Source organism: Oreochromis aureus, linkage group 3 (genome assembly GCF_013358895.1).
Source record: "Oreochromis aureus strain Israel breed Guangdong linkage group 3, ZZ_aureus, whole genome shotgun sequence".
NCBI lineage: Eukaryota > Metazoa > Chordata > Actinopteri > Cichliformes > Cichlidae > Oreochromis > Oreochromis aureus.
Genome location: NC_052944.1, coordinates 54,867,719 through 54,882,844, shown reverse-complemented (window position 1 = coordinate 54,882,844; position 15,126 = coordinate 54,867,719). Strand labels below are relative to the sequence as shown.

The window sequence follows — 15,126 nt, the reverse complement described above, 5'->3', positions numbered from 1 at the left end:
CTCTCTCCGGATGGTAGGCTTGATGTTGACAAAATTCAAGCGTGTGCTATGAGAAGATGATAAAAGACTTTTGAATGGATGGGCCAATGGACTTTTAATACCTGATAAAATGGACCGTTTCTTTAGACTGTGCATTAGGCTGCAGCTTAAGCACTTTGAAAGCCCGGGTCCTTTTTTGGAGAAGGAGAAATATCAATGGACACCACTGGATTTGGTGAATGGGAACGTATTGTTCAAAAGATGCGTTAGGGCTCTTAACAAAGCAAAGCTGAAAGGTAAAAATGATACGCCTTGGAGAGGTCATTTTAAAGTTGGTTTTGATGTGACACCTGTATGGGGGTCGCTGTACAAGCCACCATTGACGAAGAACACTGGTGATTTACAGTGGCGGATTTTATTTTTGGTATCATTGCGGTTAATGCCTTTGTGTCCATCATTAAGGTTTCAGATAAATGTCCTTTTAATGGTTTTATTTTCATCACTTTGTGGTATTTGGGATTCATTTTGAGAATGTTTTACAAAACAGTGTTTCATTTTTGGTTTCTCATGCGACAAAAGAAAGAAGAAAAAGGGGCAATTGCTGAATTTTTTCCTGGGTCAAGCAAAGGTGGCAGTTTACATGAGTAGAAAATATAAGTTTGATAATGGACAAAATACTGATTGTGTTCAGCTTTTCAAGAGTATGTCAAGAGCAAGAGTGTTGTTGGAATATAAGTATTATTTCAAAATGGATGAGTTGGATGTTTTAAATGTGTTTTTAAAAATCAAATCACGCTCTCAGTGATTCTCTGGTAAATTGTGAATTCTGCTGTTTTTTTAGAGTTAAAATCAGACAGCTCACAATGCAAGAACTAACCAGCAGACGTTGTTACAGGCTGCTTATCGAACAGAAACCTTGGTCTTATTCAGCTGTAAAACTTTCTCAGTCTCAGCTTTCTTGCAGGTTAAACATTGATCAGGTGTTCAGGTGTCTCAGTGATGTCACGCTGATGTCAGCAGTGAGACTCCCGCCCACTCTGCTGAGAAGACTTTGTTACAGGTGAGTTTTCACTTTGAAGAGACGTCGCATGAAACGTGTGGAATATCAATGACGACTGTTTTTAGCTTAAAGACCTGAAGAGTCACTTTATGAATTCTGTTCCCAGCACAGTGATGTCACAGACACACAGCTCAGGTAAGCTCTGCAGGATGATCTGATCAATAATAAGAACTAAAATCAATTCATGCACAGATTGCAGGATCTCTGCGGTTCTGTTTGTAACGTTTGATCTCAAAGACAAAAATCCAGTGAAATGATTTTTTGAATTTCCTGTTTTAAAGCTCGTCTGTTTTAAATTTGTTCAGATTTGAATAAAGTAACGCTTTTAATCCAGCCAGGCAGTGCACTTTTGTTCAAGAGAGTCTAAAGTCCAGGGACGATGAATTTAATTGCAGCCATAATGTTAGGAGCAATAAAAAATTCAATAATAAAAGTATAATATTTAACTGTAAATATAGATCTGTGTGTATTAGTGCAGCTTCTATTCATTTTAATAAGCAGGAACCCGCCAAAATAAAATTTGGTTTTAAGTTTCAGACAGTCATGTCCCATCTGGTGTGTTTTTTAAGTTTGCTTTCATGGCCATCACAGTTATGGATACTTTCCTTCTTTTCATCAGTTTGTGGACATCAGAGTAATACATACGATATGTGGTATATATCTGAGTAACAGTAATCTAATACTCACTCTGTATGACTACAATGAAAAGGGTCTGTTACTTGTTCTAATGATGGACCTCCTGTTAGTCTGTAGGAAAAAAAACAAAAAATCCAACTTGAATGACATCGTGTGCTTATTCCATCATAACCGGATGTATTTTTCTTTTTATGTATTTAAGTATTTTTATTTTTGTGACCTCTTTTGCACCAACATCTGAAACTTTTGTATTAATCTTTAAAAAGGTTCATAAGTCTTAGTCTCAGATTATCTGGAACATAAAACTGATAGCAGAGAATAATCAGAAAGGGCCCTTTTTAAATCATTAACTCACATTCATATTAATAAAGCCAACCTTTGACCTGCAGTTAGATATAAAGTAAATGTGATGTGTATCACGTCCTGTTAGTCGATGAGTAACAGCACGCAAAAAGCAGAAAATGATAACGTTTGAAAAAAGTGAACGTTGACCACAGAGTAGATAACATTCACTGTATACAGATAAACACAGACTTCTTGTTACCTTGTTTAATTTAAACAGAGGCAAACTCATCAAGTAAAGCCTCGAAGCTTGGTGGGAGCAAATATTAGAGAGTAACCTGACCTCTCAAAGTTCTCGTATATGAAAATCTGGAGGTTTTATTTATGACCTCAGCAGTGATGGTTAGGGGTACTCGACATTGCTGTTGGATGTGCATGCAGATCCAGTTAAGCATGTATTTGATGACACAGCGACCAGGTGTTTTATCAGGACAGGTGAACACAAATGTGTCTGTACACAATGCAAAACAACTCAGACCTCAGAAGCTTGGTGTCAAAGGGGCCAATATGTGACTGTGGAGACAGCAGAGCAATTTTCACAAAATTTATTTACAAGTTTAAGCAAAGGAATAAACTTGCTGAGGGATTCAGGGCTTGATGTTTGAACACGACTCGTGGTGTGGAGATCTAAAGCTGTAACTGTGGACAGAGGAGTGGTTGATTAGTGTGGGTATGAAACTTCTCCAGTCTTGAATGTATTTGAAAGAGGAATATGGCTCATGTTGCAGGCAGAGTTAGCGACACTTTGAGGAGCAGCTGAAGATCCGGGTGAGCTGAAGAGAGTGATGCTGGGCTGACCCGAGTTAAAAGGGATCCAGTGCAAAACAGTGGAAAGAGGGCAGGCAGGTGTGATACTGAAATCCTTCCCAGGAGTCAGAGCGTGAAACAGATGGTGTGACCAGAGAGCTGTAGCACAAGAAAAAACAAGGTGGGTACATAGACTAGAAGTAATACACACAAACATCCTGAGACTCAGACTGAAAACCCCACAAAGGAGGGGGGGTGGGGTGGGTTTCTGCTCTATGACAGGGATGTCAAACTCCAGTCCTCGAGGGCCGGTGTCCTGAAACTTTTAAATGTCTCTCTGCTGCAACACACCTGAAGAACATTAGTAGGTCATTAGCAAGACTCTATAGAACTTACATGTGTTGGGTATATGATGACATGTGCAAATCCTTTAAATGAGTTTTTCCAGACACCGACAAATGAAGTATTTATTGCTGAAAAACAGTCATATCTTTGACCTGCAGATAGTCTGTAAGATAGAGATTGGGTTTCTTTGTAACTAATGATAGCAACATGGCCAAATGAAACTGACAATAACCCACTACGTAAATGCTGAAATAAGGCTGGATGATCTTCACTAGACACTCAAACGGAAAAGTTTTGGATTTCAGTTTGAACCCCACCAACTTTATTCTTGACTCAAATAAGGAGAGTTCATTTAGAAGAACCGAATATGATTCATTAAGAGTACTTTCATTCACCTTGAAGTGAACAACAGTCTGAAAGGGACTTTCTGCCATGTTTTACAGGCAGTCATGCTTCTGAAGTTTTTGTTCGCTTTGTTGTGAATATTTACATAAAACCATCCAAGTGTCTGTATCCAGCACCGTCTGTGCAAAACTCCTTCGATGTCAGAGGTTCAAACATGAAAAACAAACAGTTTTCTCTGTCATTGTTGTTTTTTCTTTTCAACTCCACAGTCAGTGGGTTCTGCAGCTGAATGACAGCATGGCAGCAGCATTTGGTGAGTCTTACTTTGTCACACTTACATGCAGTACCTGTGAGTTACCTCCCTCTACAAGCACTTGTGAGGGACCAAGCAGCCAAAGCAAAGAGGACACAGGCAAAAAGTGTCTTCAAAAAGGGTTTTCTTTATTTTAACCCTCAAAAAGTCCAAAATTAACAAAATTCAAAAACATACTTAGTAGGCCCATAAAAGAGGTCAACTAAATATAACTCTACAAAAAGTATTTTCCAGAAACTCAAACAAAACAAAGTGAGACACAACTTAACTCACAAACTGACCTAATTACAAAGACACATGAGGGTAGCTTTAATAATGATTTGGCCAAACCATTTACACACAATAGGGGGGAAAACACAAACACACACAATAATATTAACTAAGCACAGAATAACCTAACTAAACCTAAAACACGTCTGCTCCTGGTAAGCCCATGATTGGTCCTGCTGAGCAGGCATTTTGTTCCCAGAGTCCTCAGCCACGCCTTTTGCCCAGACAGGAAACAGCTACTGCCCAAACCCAGGTTACTCAAAAAGAGAGAAACATAATTAATATAACAAAACGTTTTAGAAAAACCACACAATGTTACTATGTGCGCGCCTAATAATACCAGTGTTAGGTTTAACCAAATGACTAATGAATTAGATTAATGATGAAAACTGCAAAGCAAACTAATAAAGTAAAACAATGGACTAATTTACCCCTGTGAGGCTGATGCCATCACAGCACTATTTGACAATAATTTAATTGTTTCTTGGTTTCTCCTGTTTGGAGAAATGTGAAAAAAACAAAGAAAAAGTGATTATTAGAGGATAAACGATGTGACTACAGGTGAATATGGTACAGCAGGTCTCATCTGAGTGTCTTTGCTGAACCAGGCTGCTGTGTTGCATGTAACATGCTTTAACAATGTGTTTAACCAATAACATTTGTCAGAATGTGTTTTCTGAAAATTAAAAGTCATGTTTAATAATCTTTCCCAGAACTAATGTGATCTGTTCATGTAGTCAGCTGTTGACATTGAAAGTGTTTTGTTCCATCTGATGTAGTCATTGCAGGATAACATGTCCCAGTGCATAAACTACTACTAATAATAAAAGAAGAGTTATGTATTTCTTTATCTTTGCAGGACCACAAGGCACTTTTCCCAGACGTCGCAGGAACAGCTTTGGATTTCTGCCACCCTACAGTGAGTTTTTAAAGAAAAGATTATGTTTAATGCAAACTTTAACTGGGCAATTTAAGGTGGAAGACATTAGACAGGAGCAGGTGAAGACTAAATATAACAGGAAGTGTGAAGCCTGTTTGGAACAATGAAAACCCCTTAGTGCACGGATTCTGCTTTCTCTCTTTACATTTAAAGCTCATATAATGTATAGAAAAGTGAAGAAAACTATTTTATGTAAACCCTTGAGGGTCATATCTGGGAGAGGTTACAACATATCAAATGTCTCCTTAACTTCATGTTAACAGATCAAACATTCAGGATACCAGTGTTTATGTAGCTCTATGCCACAGACATGAAGTTGGTGCAATTTATTGAAACTGTGATGTATCCTGTGGTAATGATGCTCAAAAGAGATTATAGAAATAAAATTGTGCCAAACAAGAAAAAAAAGGTCTTCAGATTCTGATACTGTGGATGTAAAACTGAGCTTTTAACAGAGGTTAATTTTCAAAGTTTATGTAGTATTCTCACATGTGAATATATATCTATGGTTCAGTAATGGTTCATAAATATGAGGAAAAAATAACACATATTTTAACAAGAGAACAAATTTTAAATATTTAAAACTCAACGGTTACAGGGGAAAACTTATTAAAAATAAATTACAACCTATGATATAATGTTGTTTCTGCTTGTATTAACTTTGAAAGATTCTTTGTTCAGTGTTTTCTGTCATTTCAGTGTCTGAGCTCAGAGCTGTCCTGCTGGGGAACAGCTGGTCTGAGAGGAGCTCAGTGGGAAACCTGTTACTGGGAGAGAACAAGTTCAACCCTGAGGAAGAACTGGACCCATGTGTGAGAGTCAGTGGACACATTCAAGGGAAAGAAATAGTTCTCATCAACACTCCAGATCTGCTTCATCTTAAAATCTCTGAGGACAAAATAAAGGAACATGTAGAAACCTGTGTGAGGCTCTCTGATCCTGGACCTCATGTGTTCCTGCTGGTTCTGCAGACTGAAGACTTCACTGAGCATCAAAGAGTGAGACTCTGCAGAGTCCTGAACTTCTTCAGTGATCATTCCTTTAATCATTCACTGGTTCTGATATCACCACCCAGACAGAGGCGTCCGGGTTCAGGGCATCGTGTCATGTATCGTACACCTATACAGGAAATGATCAGACGATGTAAAAACAAGTCACTGCAGCTTGAAAACCTCACCATGCAGGAGTTACTAGAAAACATGGAACGCATTGTAGAAATGAGCAATGGAACACATGTGATCTGTCGTCACACCAGCGCTCAACAAAGAAAAGAAGCTCCTGTTACTCTGAATTATCCTCAGCCTGTTGGTAAGTAAAAACCCCAAATTCTATCTGTAGATATTTTAACATAAAGTTAGGACACCTTATAAAAAAGTGCTCAGAAGGAACTATCCACCAAAAACATGAAGCAGCATTTACTGAAGATGAAAAAAGTGAAGAAAGACCAAAAGGCTTTTAGGATCAGTCAGACTGTCTGAGAGTAATTTCCTGTTTGTATCTTTGCTCCTTTACAGGACGTAGACTCTGCATTTTGCTGTTTGGAGGGAACTCAGCAAAGAAGACAGAACTCTGTAACTTTATTGTGAAGAAAAAAATTACGATTTTCAGGATTTACTCCAGGCAGACAAGTTTTCCATGGAGAGTGGAGAGGAAAACCTTTAACAGTAGTGAAAACTCCTGACTTCTTAAGTCTGTCTCTGAAAACAGTGAGAGAAGAGATGAAGAGGAGTGTGAGTCTCTGTCCTCCTGGACCAAATGTTCTGCTGCTGATGGTGAAACCTTCTGATTTCACTGATGAGAGCAGAAAAACTCTCAGTTTGACCCTGAGTGTGTTTAATGGAGATGCCTTTAAACATTCAATGGTCATCATCACAGATGAGGAGACGATCAATTTTTCTGTTAATTCTTTCCTTAGAGATTGTGAAGGTAGACACTACAACATGTTTGAAAATGATCATAGACAGTTAATGGAGAAGATTGAGAACATCGTGCATGAGAACGAAGGAAAATTCCTCACAGTCACTGAAGAGACCATCAGACCACAGCCTGAACACATTAAACCATCTTTAAACCTGGTTCTGTGTGGGAGCAGAGGAGCAGGGAAGACTTCAGCAGCCAAGGCCATTTTAGGTCAGACTGAGCTTCATTCAGTCTCCAACTCATCAGAGTGTGTTAAACATCAGGGAGAGGTGTGTGGACGTTGGGTTTCCCTGGTGGAGCTGCCTGCCTTGTATGGAAAACCTCAGGAGGCAGTGATGGAGGAATCACTCAAGTGTATCTCCCTCTGTGATCCTGAGGGTGTCCATGCCTTCATCCTGGTCCTACCTGTGGCTCCTCTCACTGATGAAGTCAAGAGAGAGTTAAAGACCATCCAGGACACATTCAGCTCTCGAGTCAATGACTTCACCATGATTCTGTTCACTGTGGACTCAGATCCTACAGATCCAGCTGTTCTTAACTTTGGAAAGGAAGACAAGGACATCCAGAAGCTCTGTCAGACTTACAGAGGACGATATGTTGTTCTCAACATTAAGAACAAACAGCAGATCCCAGAACTGTTGAATCATGTAGAAAAGATGAGACCAGACAAAAAACAATTCTGTTATACAACATCAACATTTGTATTCGGAAAAATGGATCAAATTTCACAACAGCAGAAAAAAATAATTTCTCTACAGGAGGAGCTTAATGAGATGAGGTCAAAGGTCACAGACACTGGTAAGTAAACTGTAACTGATATTTACTGTTCTCTCAATGTGATACTCTGATATGTATTTCATTATCAAGAAAATATCTCCTAAGTCTAATTTAGTCCCATACATCCTTCTTTTACAGGTGATGATGAGAACATGAACACAGAGCCTCTCAGGATTGTCCTGATAGGAAAGACTGGCTGTGGAAAGAGTTCTTCAGGGAACACAATTCTAGGAACAGACAAGTTTAAAGCTGAATCAGCTCAAAAGTCAGTAACTACATACTGCCAGAAAGCACAGGGTGAGGTGGACGGTCGTCCTGTTGCTGTGGTCGACACTCCTGGTCTCTTTGACACAACTCTGTCAAATGAAGACGTTTATGAGGAGTTGGTGAAATGTGTCAGTTTCCTGGCTCCAGGACCACATGTCTTCTTGTTGGTGATACAGATCGGCAGGTTCACAGCAGAGGAGAAGGAGACATTAAAACTCATCAAGAAATTCTTTGGCAAGAATTCAGAAAAGTTCACCATCATTCTTTTAACCAGAGGAGACGATCTGAAAGCTGACAAGCAGACCATTGATGAGTACATTGATAAAAAATGTGATAATTCCTTCAAGAAGCTGATCTCTGACTGTGGAGGAAGATACCATGTGTTCAACAACCATGACAAACAAAACCGCACACAAGTCAGTGAGCTGATAACAAAGATTGACACCATGGTGAAGAACAATGGTGGCAACTACTACACCAATGAGATGCTGCAAGAGGCTGAAACTGCAATACAGAAAGAAATGCAGAGGATCCTGAAGGAGAAAGAAGAAGAGATGCAGAGAGAAAGAGAAGAACTTGAAAGGAAACATCAGGAAGAAAAGAAGAGCCTGCAAAGAAGAATGGAAAAAGAGAGAGATGAAATTGAAAAAGAGAGAAAACAGAAAGAGAAGCAGCTTCAAGAAATGGAGAAAAACATCAAAAGATCTGAGAGAGAACAGAAGAAGAGAGAACAAGAACTTAGAGACGAGGAAGAAAAGAAAAGAAAAATGCAGGAAGAACGTCAACAACTGGAGTGGGAGAAAGAACGAGAAGCTCTGGAGAAAAAAATCAAGTCCGAATCAGAGGAAAAGGAAATCATTGACAGAAAACTGGAGGAGGTTAAAAGAGAGATGAAAGAAAAACGAGAGATTTGGGAGAAGGAAAGAAAAGAGTGGTGGGAAAAACAGCATCAAGAAGATGAACTGAGACATCAGAAGGAGAGAGAGAAACTGAAGAAGCTTCGAGAAGAGTACGAACAGGAAAGAGAAAACAATGAAAACAAAAGAAAAGAAGAAGATCGACTCAAAAGAGAACAAGAAGAGAAGGAGCGAAAAGAATTAGAGGAAAACTACAAGAAAAAAATGGGAAACATGAAAACGATTTATGAAGAGGAGGCCAGAAAACAAGCTGAAAAGGACAATAAGTTCAGAGAAAATTATTACAAAGAACTCACAACCCTGAAAGAAAAACTACAAAAAGAAATGAATGATTATTTTGACCTTGGTGTGGTAAAAGTCAGGAAGTGTACCATCAGCTGATGTTCTTCTTTGTTGTAACAATAATATTATTCACTGATATTACAAACTGATCGTTCTGTAACCCCAGCAGTATCTACAGGCCTCGTTCATACACAGTGCATCATGTAGCTGTGTTGACATTCTTGGCTTTTTTTATTTTACATGTTCTCCAGTTTGATTGTATGTTAGAAGGTTTTTAGCTTCATAAAGTAACAGCAAATAATATGATTCCACAATTATCAGCAGCTGAACTGACGTAATAAAAATAAATCTGCATGTTTTTTTTCTGTATTTTGACCTTTTTTATTCACTCTCTCATTTTAAAGGTACCGTATTTTCACGACCATAAGGCGCACTTAAAAGTCTTAGATTGTCTTCAAAAAGTACGGCGCGCCCTATAGCACAGTGCGCCCTGTGTGTTGTAATGAGGACGTAGTAGAGAACACCATGAGAACGCTAAAGGGTGAAGTGTGGGCGTTGACTGTAGCGAGATCTGATCGCACATACCTGTATAAAAGTACAGGTATGTGCGTTATGCAGGACATCGTTGTTTTAACAACCCTGAAAATGGCAAAGAGACATGCTTACGAAGCACAGTTTAAACTGAAGGCCATCAGCTACGCGGAGGAACATGGAAATCGAGCAGCGGCGAGAGAATTTAAGATTAACGAATCGATGGTTCGCAAATGGAGGAAGCTAGAAAACAAGCTCCGGCAGGTCAAGAAAATGCAGCTGAGTTTCTGCGGACATAAGGCGAGGTGGCCCGAGTTGGAGGAAAGACTCGAGCGGTGGATCATCAAGCAAAGAACGAGCGGGAGAAGCGTTTCGACGGTCACCATTCGGCTAAAAGCAGTTTCACTAGCTGTGCGATACGCACAACGGGGTATGAAAAGTCTTCTTTTACTGTTGTGCTTGGCTGCCATGCTAATGGACAGAAACTGCCACCTATGGTGATTTTTAAGAGAAAGACTTTGCCTAAAGAGAAGTTTCCAGCAGGAATCATCATTAAGGCAAATGAAAAGGGCTGGATGGATGAGGAAATGATGAAAGAGTGGCTGAGGGAGGTGTATGTAAGGAGACCAGGTGTTTTTTTCCACGCATCACCATCGCTCTTAATCTGTGACTCTATGCATGCCCATCTCACAGCCGATGTGAAAAAACTAGTGAAACAAATGAACTGTGAGCTTGCTGTCATTCCGGGAGGCCTGACAAAGGAACTCCAACCGCTGGACATCGGTGTGAACCGCCCGTTCAAAGTAAGGCTGCGAGCGGCGTGGGAGCGATGGATGACGGATGGAGACCACAGTTTCACCAAGCGTGGAAGGCAGCACCGGGCGAGTTACGCCACAATTTGCCAATGGATTGTAGATGCTTGGGCTAACATGTCTGCTGGCACTGTTGTTCGAGCTTTCGCAAAAGCCGGCATCATTTCCGAGGAGCCGCACGGCACGGAAAGTGACTCTGACAGTGAAGAAAGTGAACCTGGCATGTTTGATGGAGATTTAGCGCAGCTGTTCAATTCAGACACAGAGGATGAGGACTTCGATGGGTTTGATTGATGATAAAAATATGAGTACCAAACTTTGTTTTGCTCCTGCTTTATTTTTAAATATGCACACTTGTATGCTTGTGTGTTGTTGATGATGACGATTACCGGTAATAGAAATGTGAGTAAGGTACCGAACTCAGGTTTGCTCCCGCTTTATTTTTAAATACGCATACGGTACTTGTATGCGCCCTATAATCCAGTGCGCCTTATGTGTGTGTTAAATACAGTAATGGCACACATAACTGAGACTGCGCCTTTTAGTACAGTGCGTCTTATGGTCGTGAAAATACGGCTCTTTCATAACTAGGTAGTATTTTTTGTGGAGTTTGATTTCATTTTAATTCAGAGTTGCTGTTATGATATAATGACAGAAGCTGTAAACATTTCCATTAACAGTCACAATATGTCAAATTCTCATTTTCCATTTGTTGAAGAATTTCTAACATTTTGAATTTATTTGTGATATTTTATGTGTACTTGCAGTAAATTCTTTCCTTTGTGATTAATTCATTGCTGAAACTGTTAAATGTGCTAATCATTATAATAAAATCTTATGGTCAACAATATCAAACATTTCCCTGAATGCTACATTAAAACGCATTTTGCATAAATAAAATCTAAAAGGGGAAAATAAATATTGGAATTGATGCATTATCTCGCTCTACTACGAGTTTTGAATTTTTCCATGTTTTTCATAAAGGTTTTTGCTTTTAAAGAATAGAAATATGGAAAACCTCAGGAGGCAGTGATGGAGGATTCACTCAGGTGTATCTCCCTCTGTGATCCTGAGGGTGTCCATGCCTTCATCCTGGTCCTACCTGTGGCTCCCCTCACTGATGAAGACAAGAGAGAGTTAGAGACCATCCAGAACACATTCAGCTCTCGAGTCAATGACTTCACCATGATTCTGTTCACTGTGGACTCAGATCTGTCAGATCCAGCTTTTCTTAACTTTGGAAAGGAAGACAAGAACATCCAAGAGCTCTGTGAGAGCTGTGTCTCGGTTTCTTGTGAGGCTTCGCCACCTGAACCTTAGTAGACACAACCTTTGTGAAGAAACTTTTATAATTTCTACTTAATTCAGCAGCTATTGGATCTGTTGTTTGTCCTTGATTGTAGCAACTTCCACAGTCGCTAGAGGCCGGGAATGGAGCTCGCCTCTTTGCCTGACACGATGTCAACTGAGCGAGAGGTGGAATTGGTTGCTTGTTTATTAAAGTGCTTTGAGAGTTTACAGAGTAACGTGATCGGCTCCTGATTCAGACTCTTAAAACATCGCAGGCTCTAATGCAACAAGGGGAAATTCGTTGTGCAGCGGTCAACAAAAACTACGGCTTCCCAGCCCACCTCTAAGTCAAAACCAAACCAGTGAATGACAGACTGACAACGCCCTCTTAATGTCACCACTAGCACCCACATGAATGTCAACAACGATGCTACATTTTGTTTTGTTTTTTAAATATTTTATTTATTTTAACTATAAATAAAACTGTATTAATATTGGAGCCAACCTGCCTCGATGTGCATCCTTGAATCTGTGCGGCCTCTTTTATTCCTTTTTTAAAAAAAATAAAATAAAATTTCCTGGGGGTGAAATTCCTCTAAGTGGCGTTATCATTTTATTACTACTTCTTTTATAACCCCGCCGACTACTTGGTCACACAAAGGACATTATTGGCAATCAGCACCATCATAATAGTGGGGTATTTTTCTCCTTCTTTGCAATTAAATGTACAGTAATTAAACTGTACATTAGATCATTCACTGTTAATCAGAAAGAATGATCCTATAATGGAAAATTATTGTTTTTTCTTCACACAAGTCAGCGAGCTGATAACAAAGATTGACACGTACAAGTACAATGGAGTGTTGGGATTCAGAGATTCTTTTATTGCTATCATATAATCTGCCTTATGATGACTGCATTAATAACATGTTTTACAGTATTATTTTATCAGTAATATTTCTTACAGGGTTCATATTGCATTGAATATGTTTGTCATCACAGTGACCTTCGATTCACAGGTTGAGTCCATTTTATACACATTGCATATCTGTGCTTGTTTAGAGTTGATGTTCCATCCAAGAGGGTTTTAAGCTTCACTGGTGAGAGTGTCCAGGTGATACATGTTGAAGGAAGATGAGAACATAGCAGGTTAATTGCATGCATGCTTACAATACACATATTAATCTAGTAGTAGGCCTGAGCGAAGGCCCAAGTGTCTTCTGCTCCTTCTTGAGACTTGCTGCAATTCTGTCTACTTAGAGATTGATGACGGGGGTCCATTAATAGCTTTTAGGGGCCCTGGAGCTTGAAGTTTATTACCTTAAAAGGTAACTGATATAGAAAGGAGAAGTTATATGTCTGTTTATAGTTATTAAGATGTACATGATGTACCCTTGTCTGTAAACAATGTATTTTTGAACTGTATTTGACGTGTATGTGGGGGCGTGATCCTCTTTGCTATTGTTACGGGTTCAAAATATTGGGGATGGATACAAGAGGAAAACCAAAATAACAACACTGGTCCGGCCGGGTCAAGTCAAAACGATGATTTTAATGCACACGTGTGGGAGATGAATACTGCACGCCGACAGCATCGATCTCTCACCGAAAACAACACAACAATAGTTTTTATGAACATTATTAGAACGCCCCCTCATGCGTAAAGTAGGTACAATACAATCAATGTTGACAACTTTTAACACATTGAAAGAACATCTTCTTCTTCCCGAGGCCAGATCCTTCCCAGTAATCTTCCACTCTGCTTATCCCCTGGAACAAACCGTCTATCCTGCAAGCACAATCAAACACCTACAAGGCTTTGCAAACTATTATTTAAATATTTGAACTCTCCCCTACACATGAGTTTAACTACTGCTTGTGTGTGTGCGTGTGTGCCTCGACCTCAGCATTCACTCTGTCTATAAGGACAGAGGCCAACTCTTCATGTGTGCAATAACCTAACTGAAACCATACAGGTAATATGTTGAATAAATGTTCTAATCAAATGCCACTACTCAAAGCTTAATAAAAAGAATATACATGAATAAAGGATAATGGTGAATAACATGGTATATGTGTTTTGTAAGCATGTTCTTTCTATAGCTCAAGATCCATAACACAATAGATTGTTCGGTCCTCGCGCCGAACAAAGTTTCCGACCCTCCACTAGTTGATCGAGCCCCCCTCATTGGCAAGCACATAAATACAATGCATGTATATGAAAATGATTATCACGGCACCTGTAATAGAAAATGTTAATATGGGATTATGACGATACCTGTAATAGAAGTTGCAACATAAGGCCGACAGCCTAAAGAAATTCTCTAATGCAATAACAATTAATGATGATAAGTAAATGAAGTAATGAGTAATTATTGCCAATACATACTACTTAAAGGTTAACAAAAGATATAACTAAATAAAAGATCATAAAATAACATGATGTAAGTGTCTTGTGTTGCGTGTGCGGCCTTCACGCCTGAGCCACTTCCTCAATAATAGATCAGTCAGACATCCCGCTGACTGTAGCTTTTAACCCTTACTGACGTGAGCACAACTCCATAATAAGCACCAAGCGGCAATATATATAAAGATGATCCAGGTTACACCTGCAATGAAAGATTATATGATTATACTAACACCTGTAAATAGAAGATTAACCTGAGGTTATAACAATCACTGTCATCCAAACTTTAATGTAATGTCAATAGCTTCAATAAATGCTTTAATGCAATGCTTATTATATGATTCTGATGCAATGATAAAATAACAGTAAAATATCTCTTCTCACTATAAAATCAGAACCCAGTGTATTTTCATCAGAGCAAACAAGCCATATGCTGATGGTTGTTCTCCTGTGTCAATAAACTCATCGTCTGATTGCACTTTTCTGGAGCCTCCGTCGTTTGTTTGCTGGTCTGCAGTTGATCGATCTCGCTTCATTTGGTGGAGGATGCAGGGCAACTGACGATCAGCAGAAAGAAGTACAGGTGTTTTTTGTCGGCGGAGGTCGAGGCCAGATCAGGTGATCGGACGGCAGACGTCACGGTGATTTTCTTGACTACTGGGCCCAAATAATAAAAAGGTAAGGCACAAACCTCTTAAACAGAAATTGTGCTATAGTGGATTATAATTCTAAAACAGGTAGTCAAGTGGTCATCCGTTGATCTCTGTTTTGAGTTTTGTTTGAAACGAAAACCTTTGTTGCAACGAAAGTGAAACTTAAGAGTAGTGTTGTGTTCACGGTCGCTCGGAAAAAGCAGTACTGAGCTAAAAGTAACTAGAGACGTCGTTTTAAGGAAATAGAAAGAAAAGAGACTGAGTTGTGATTAAGGAATAAAGAGATTATAAGT

General features: G+C 39.3%; 2 protein-coding genes across 2 annotated transcripts; both read left to right on the top strand.

Annotated features, from left to right (window-relative positions):
* The first annotated feature begins 1,040 nt into the window (after nucleotides 1–1,040).
* LOC120433953 (GTPase IMAP family member 2-like) lies at nucleotides 1,041–6,658 on the top strand. Its single transcript, XM_039601138.1, has 6 exons — nucleotides 1,041–1,174; nucleotides 2,746–2,945; nucleotides 3,724–3,767; nucleotides 4,897–4,956; nucleotides 5,677–6,285; nucleotides 6,492–6,658. The coding sequence occupies exons 3-6, from the start codon at nucleotides 3,752–3,754 to the stop codon at nucleotides 6,656–6,658; spliced, it is 852 nt and encodes a 283-aa protein (XP_039457072.1). The 5' UTR covers nucleotides 1,041–1,174; nucleotides 2,746–2,945; nucleotides 3,724–3,751.
* On the top strand, nucleotides 6,597–9,698 carry LOC120436077 (GTPase IMAP family member 8-like). The gene is made up of 2 exons (XM_039606420.1): nucleotides 6,597–7,695; nucleotides 7,813–9,698. Exons 1-2 carry the CDS (start codon nucleotides 6,696–6,698, stop codon nucleotides 9,237–9,239), a joined length of 2,427 nt encoding a protein of 808 aa, XP_039462354.1. The 5' UTR covers nucleotides 6,597–6,695; the 3' UTR covers nucleotides 9,240–9,698.
* Nucleotides 9,699–15,126: the final 5,428 nt, after the last annotated feature.

Excerpts from the sequence above, each read along its gene's own strand:
- LOC120433953 (XM_039601138.1), top strand. Across the intron at positions 4,957-5,676 it reads TGGATTTCTGCCACCCTACA|TGTCTGAGCTCAGAGCTGTC; the intron begins GTGAGTTTTTAA and ends CTGTCATTTCAG. Across the intron at positions 6,286-6,491 it reads GAATTATCCTCAGCCTGTTG|GACGTAGACTCTGCATTTTG; the intron begins GTAAGTAAAAAC and ends GCTCCTTTACAG.
- LOC120436077 (XM_039606420.1), top strand. The coding sequence starts at position 6,696 with ATGAAGAGGAGTGTGAGTCTCTGTCCTCCTGGACCAAATGTTCTGCTG. Across the intron at positions 7,696-7,812 it reads GTCAAAGGTCACAGACACTG|GTGATGATGAGAACATGAAC; the intron begins GTAAGTAAACTG and ends CTTCTTTTACAG.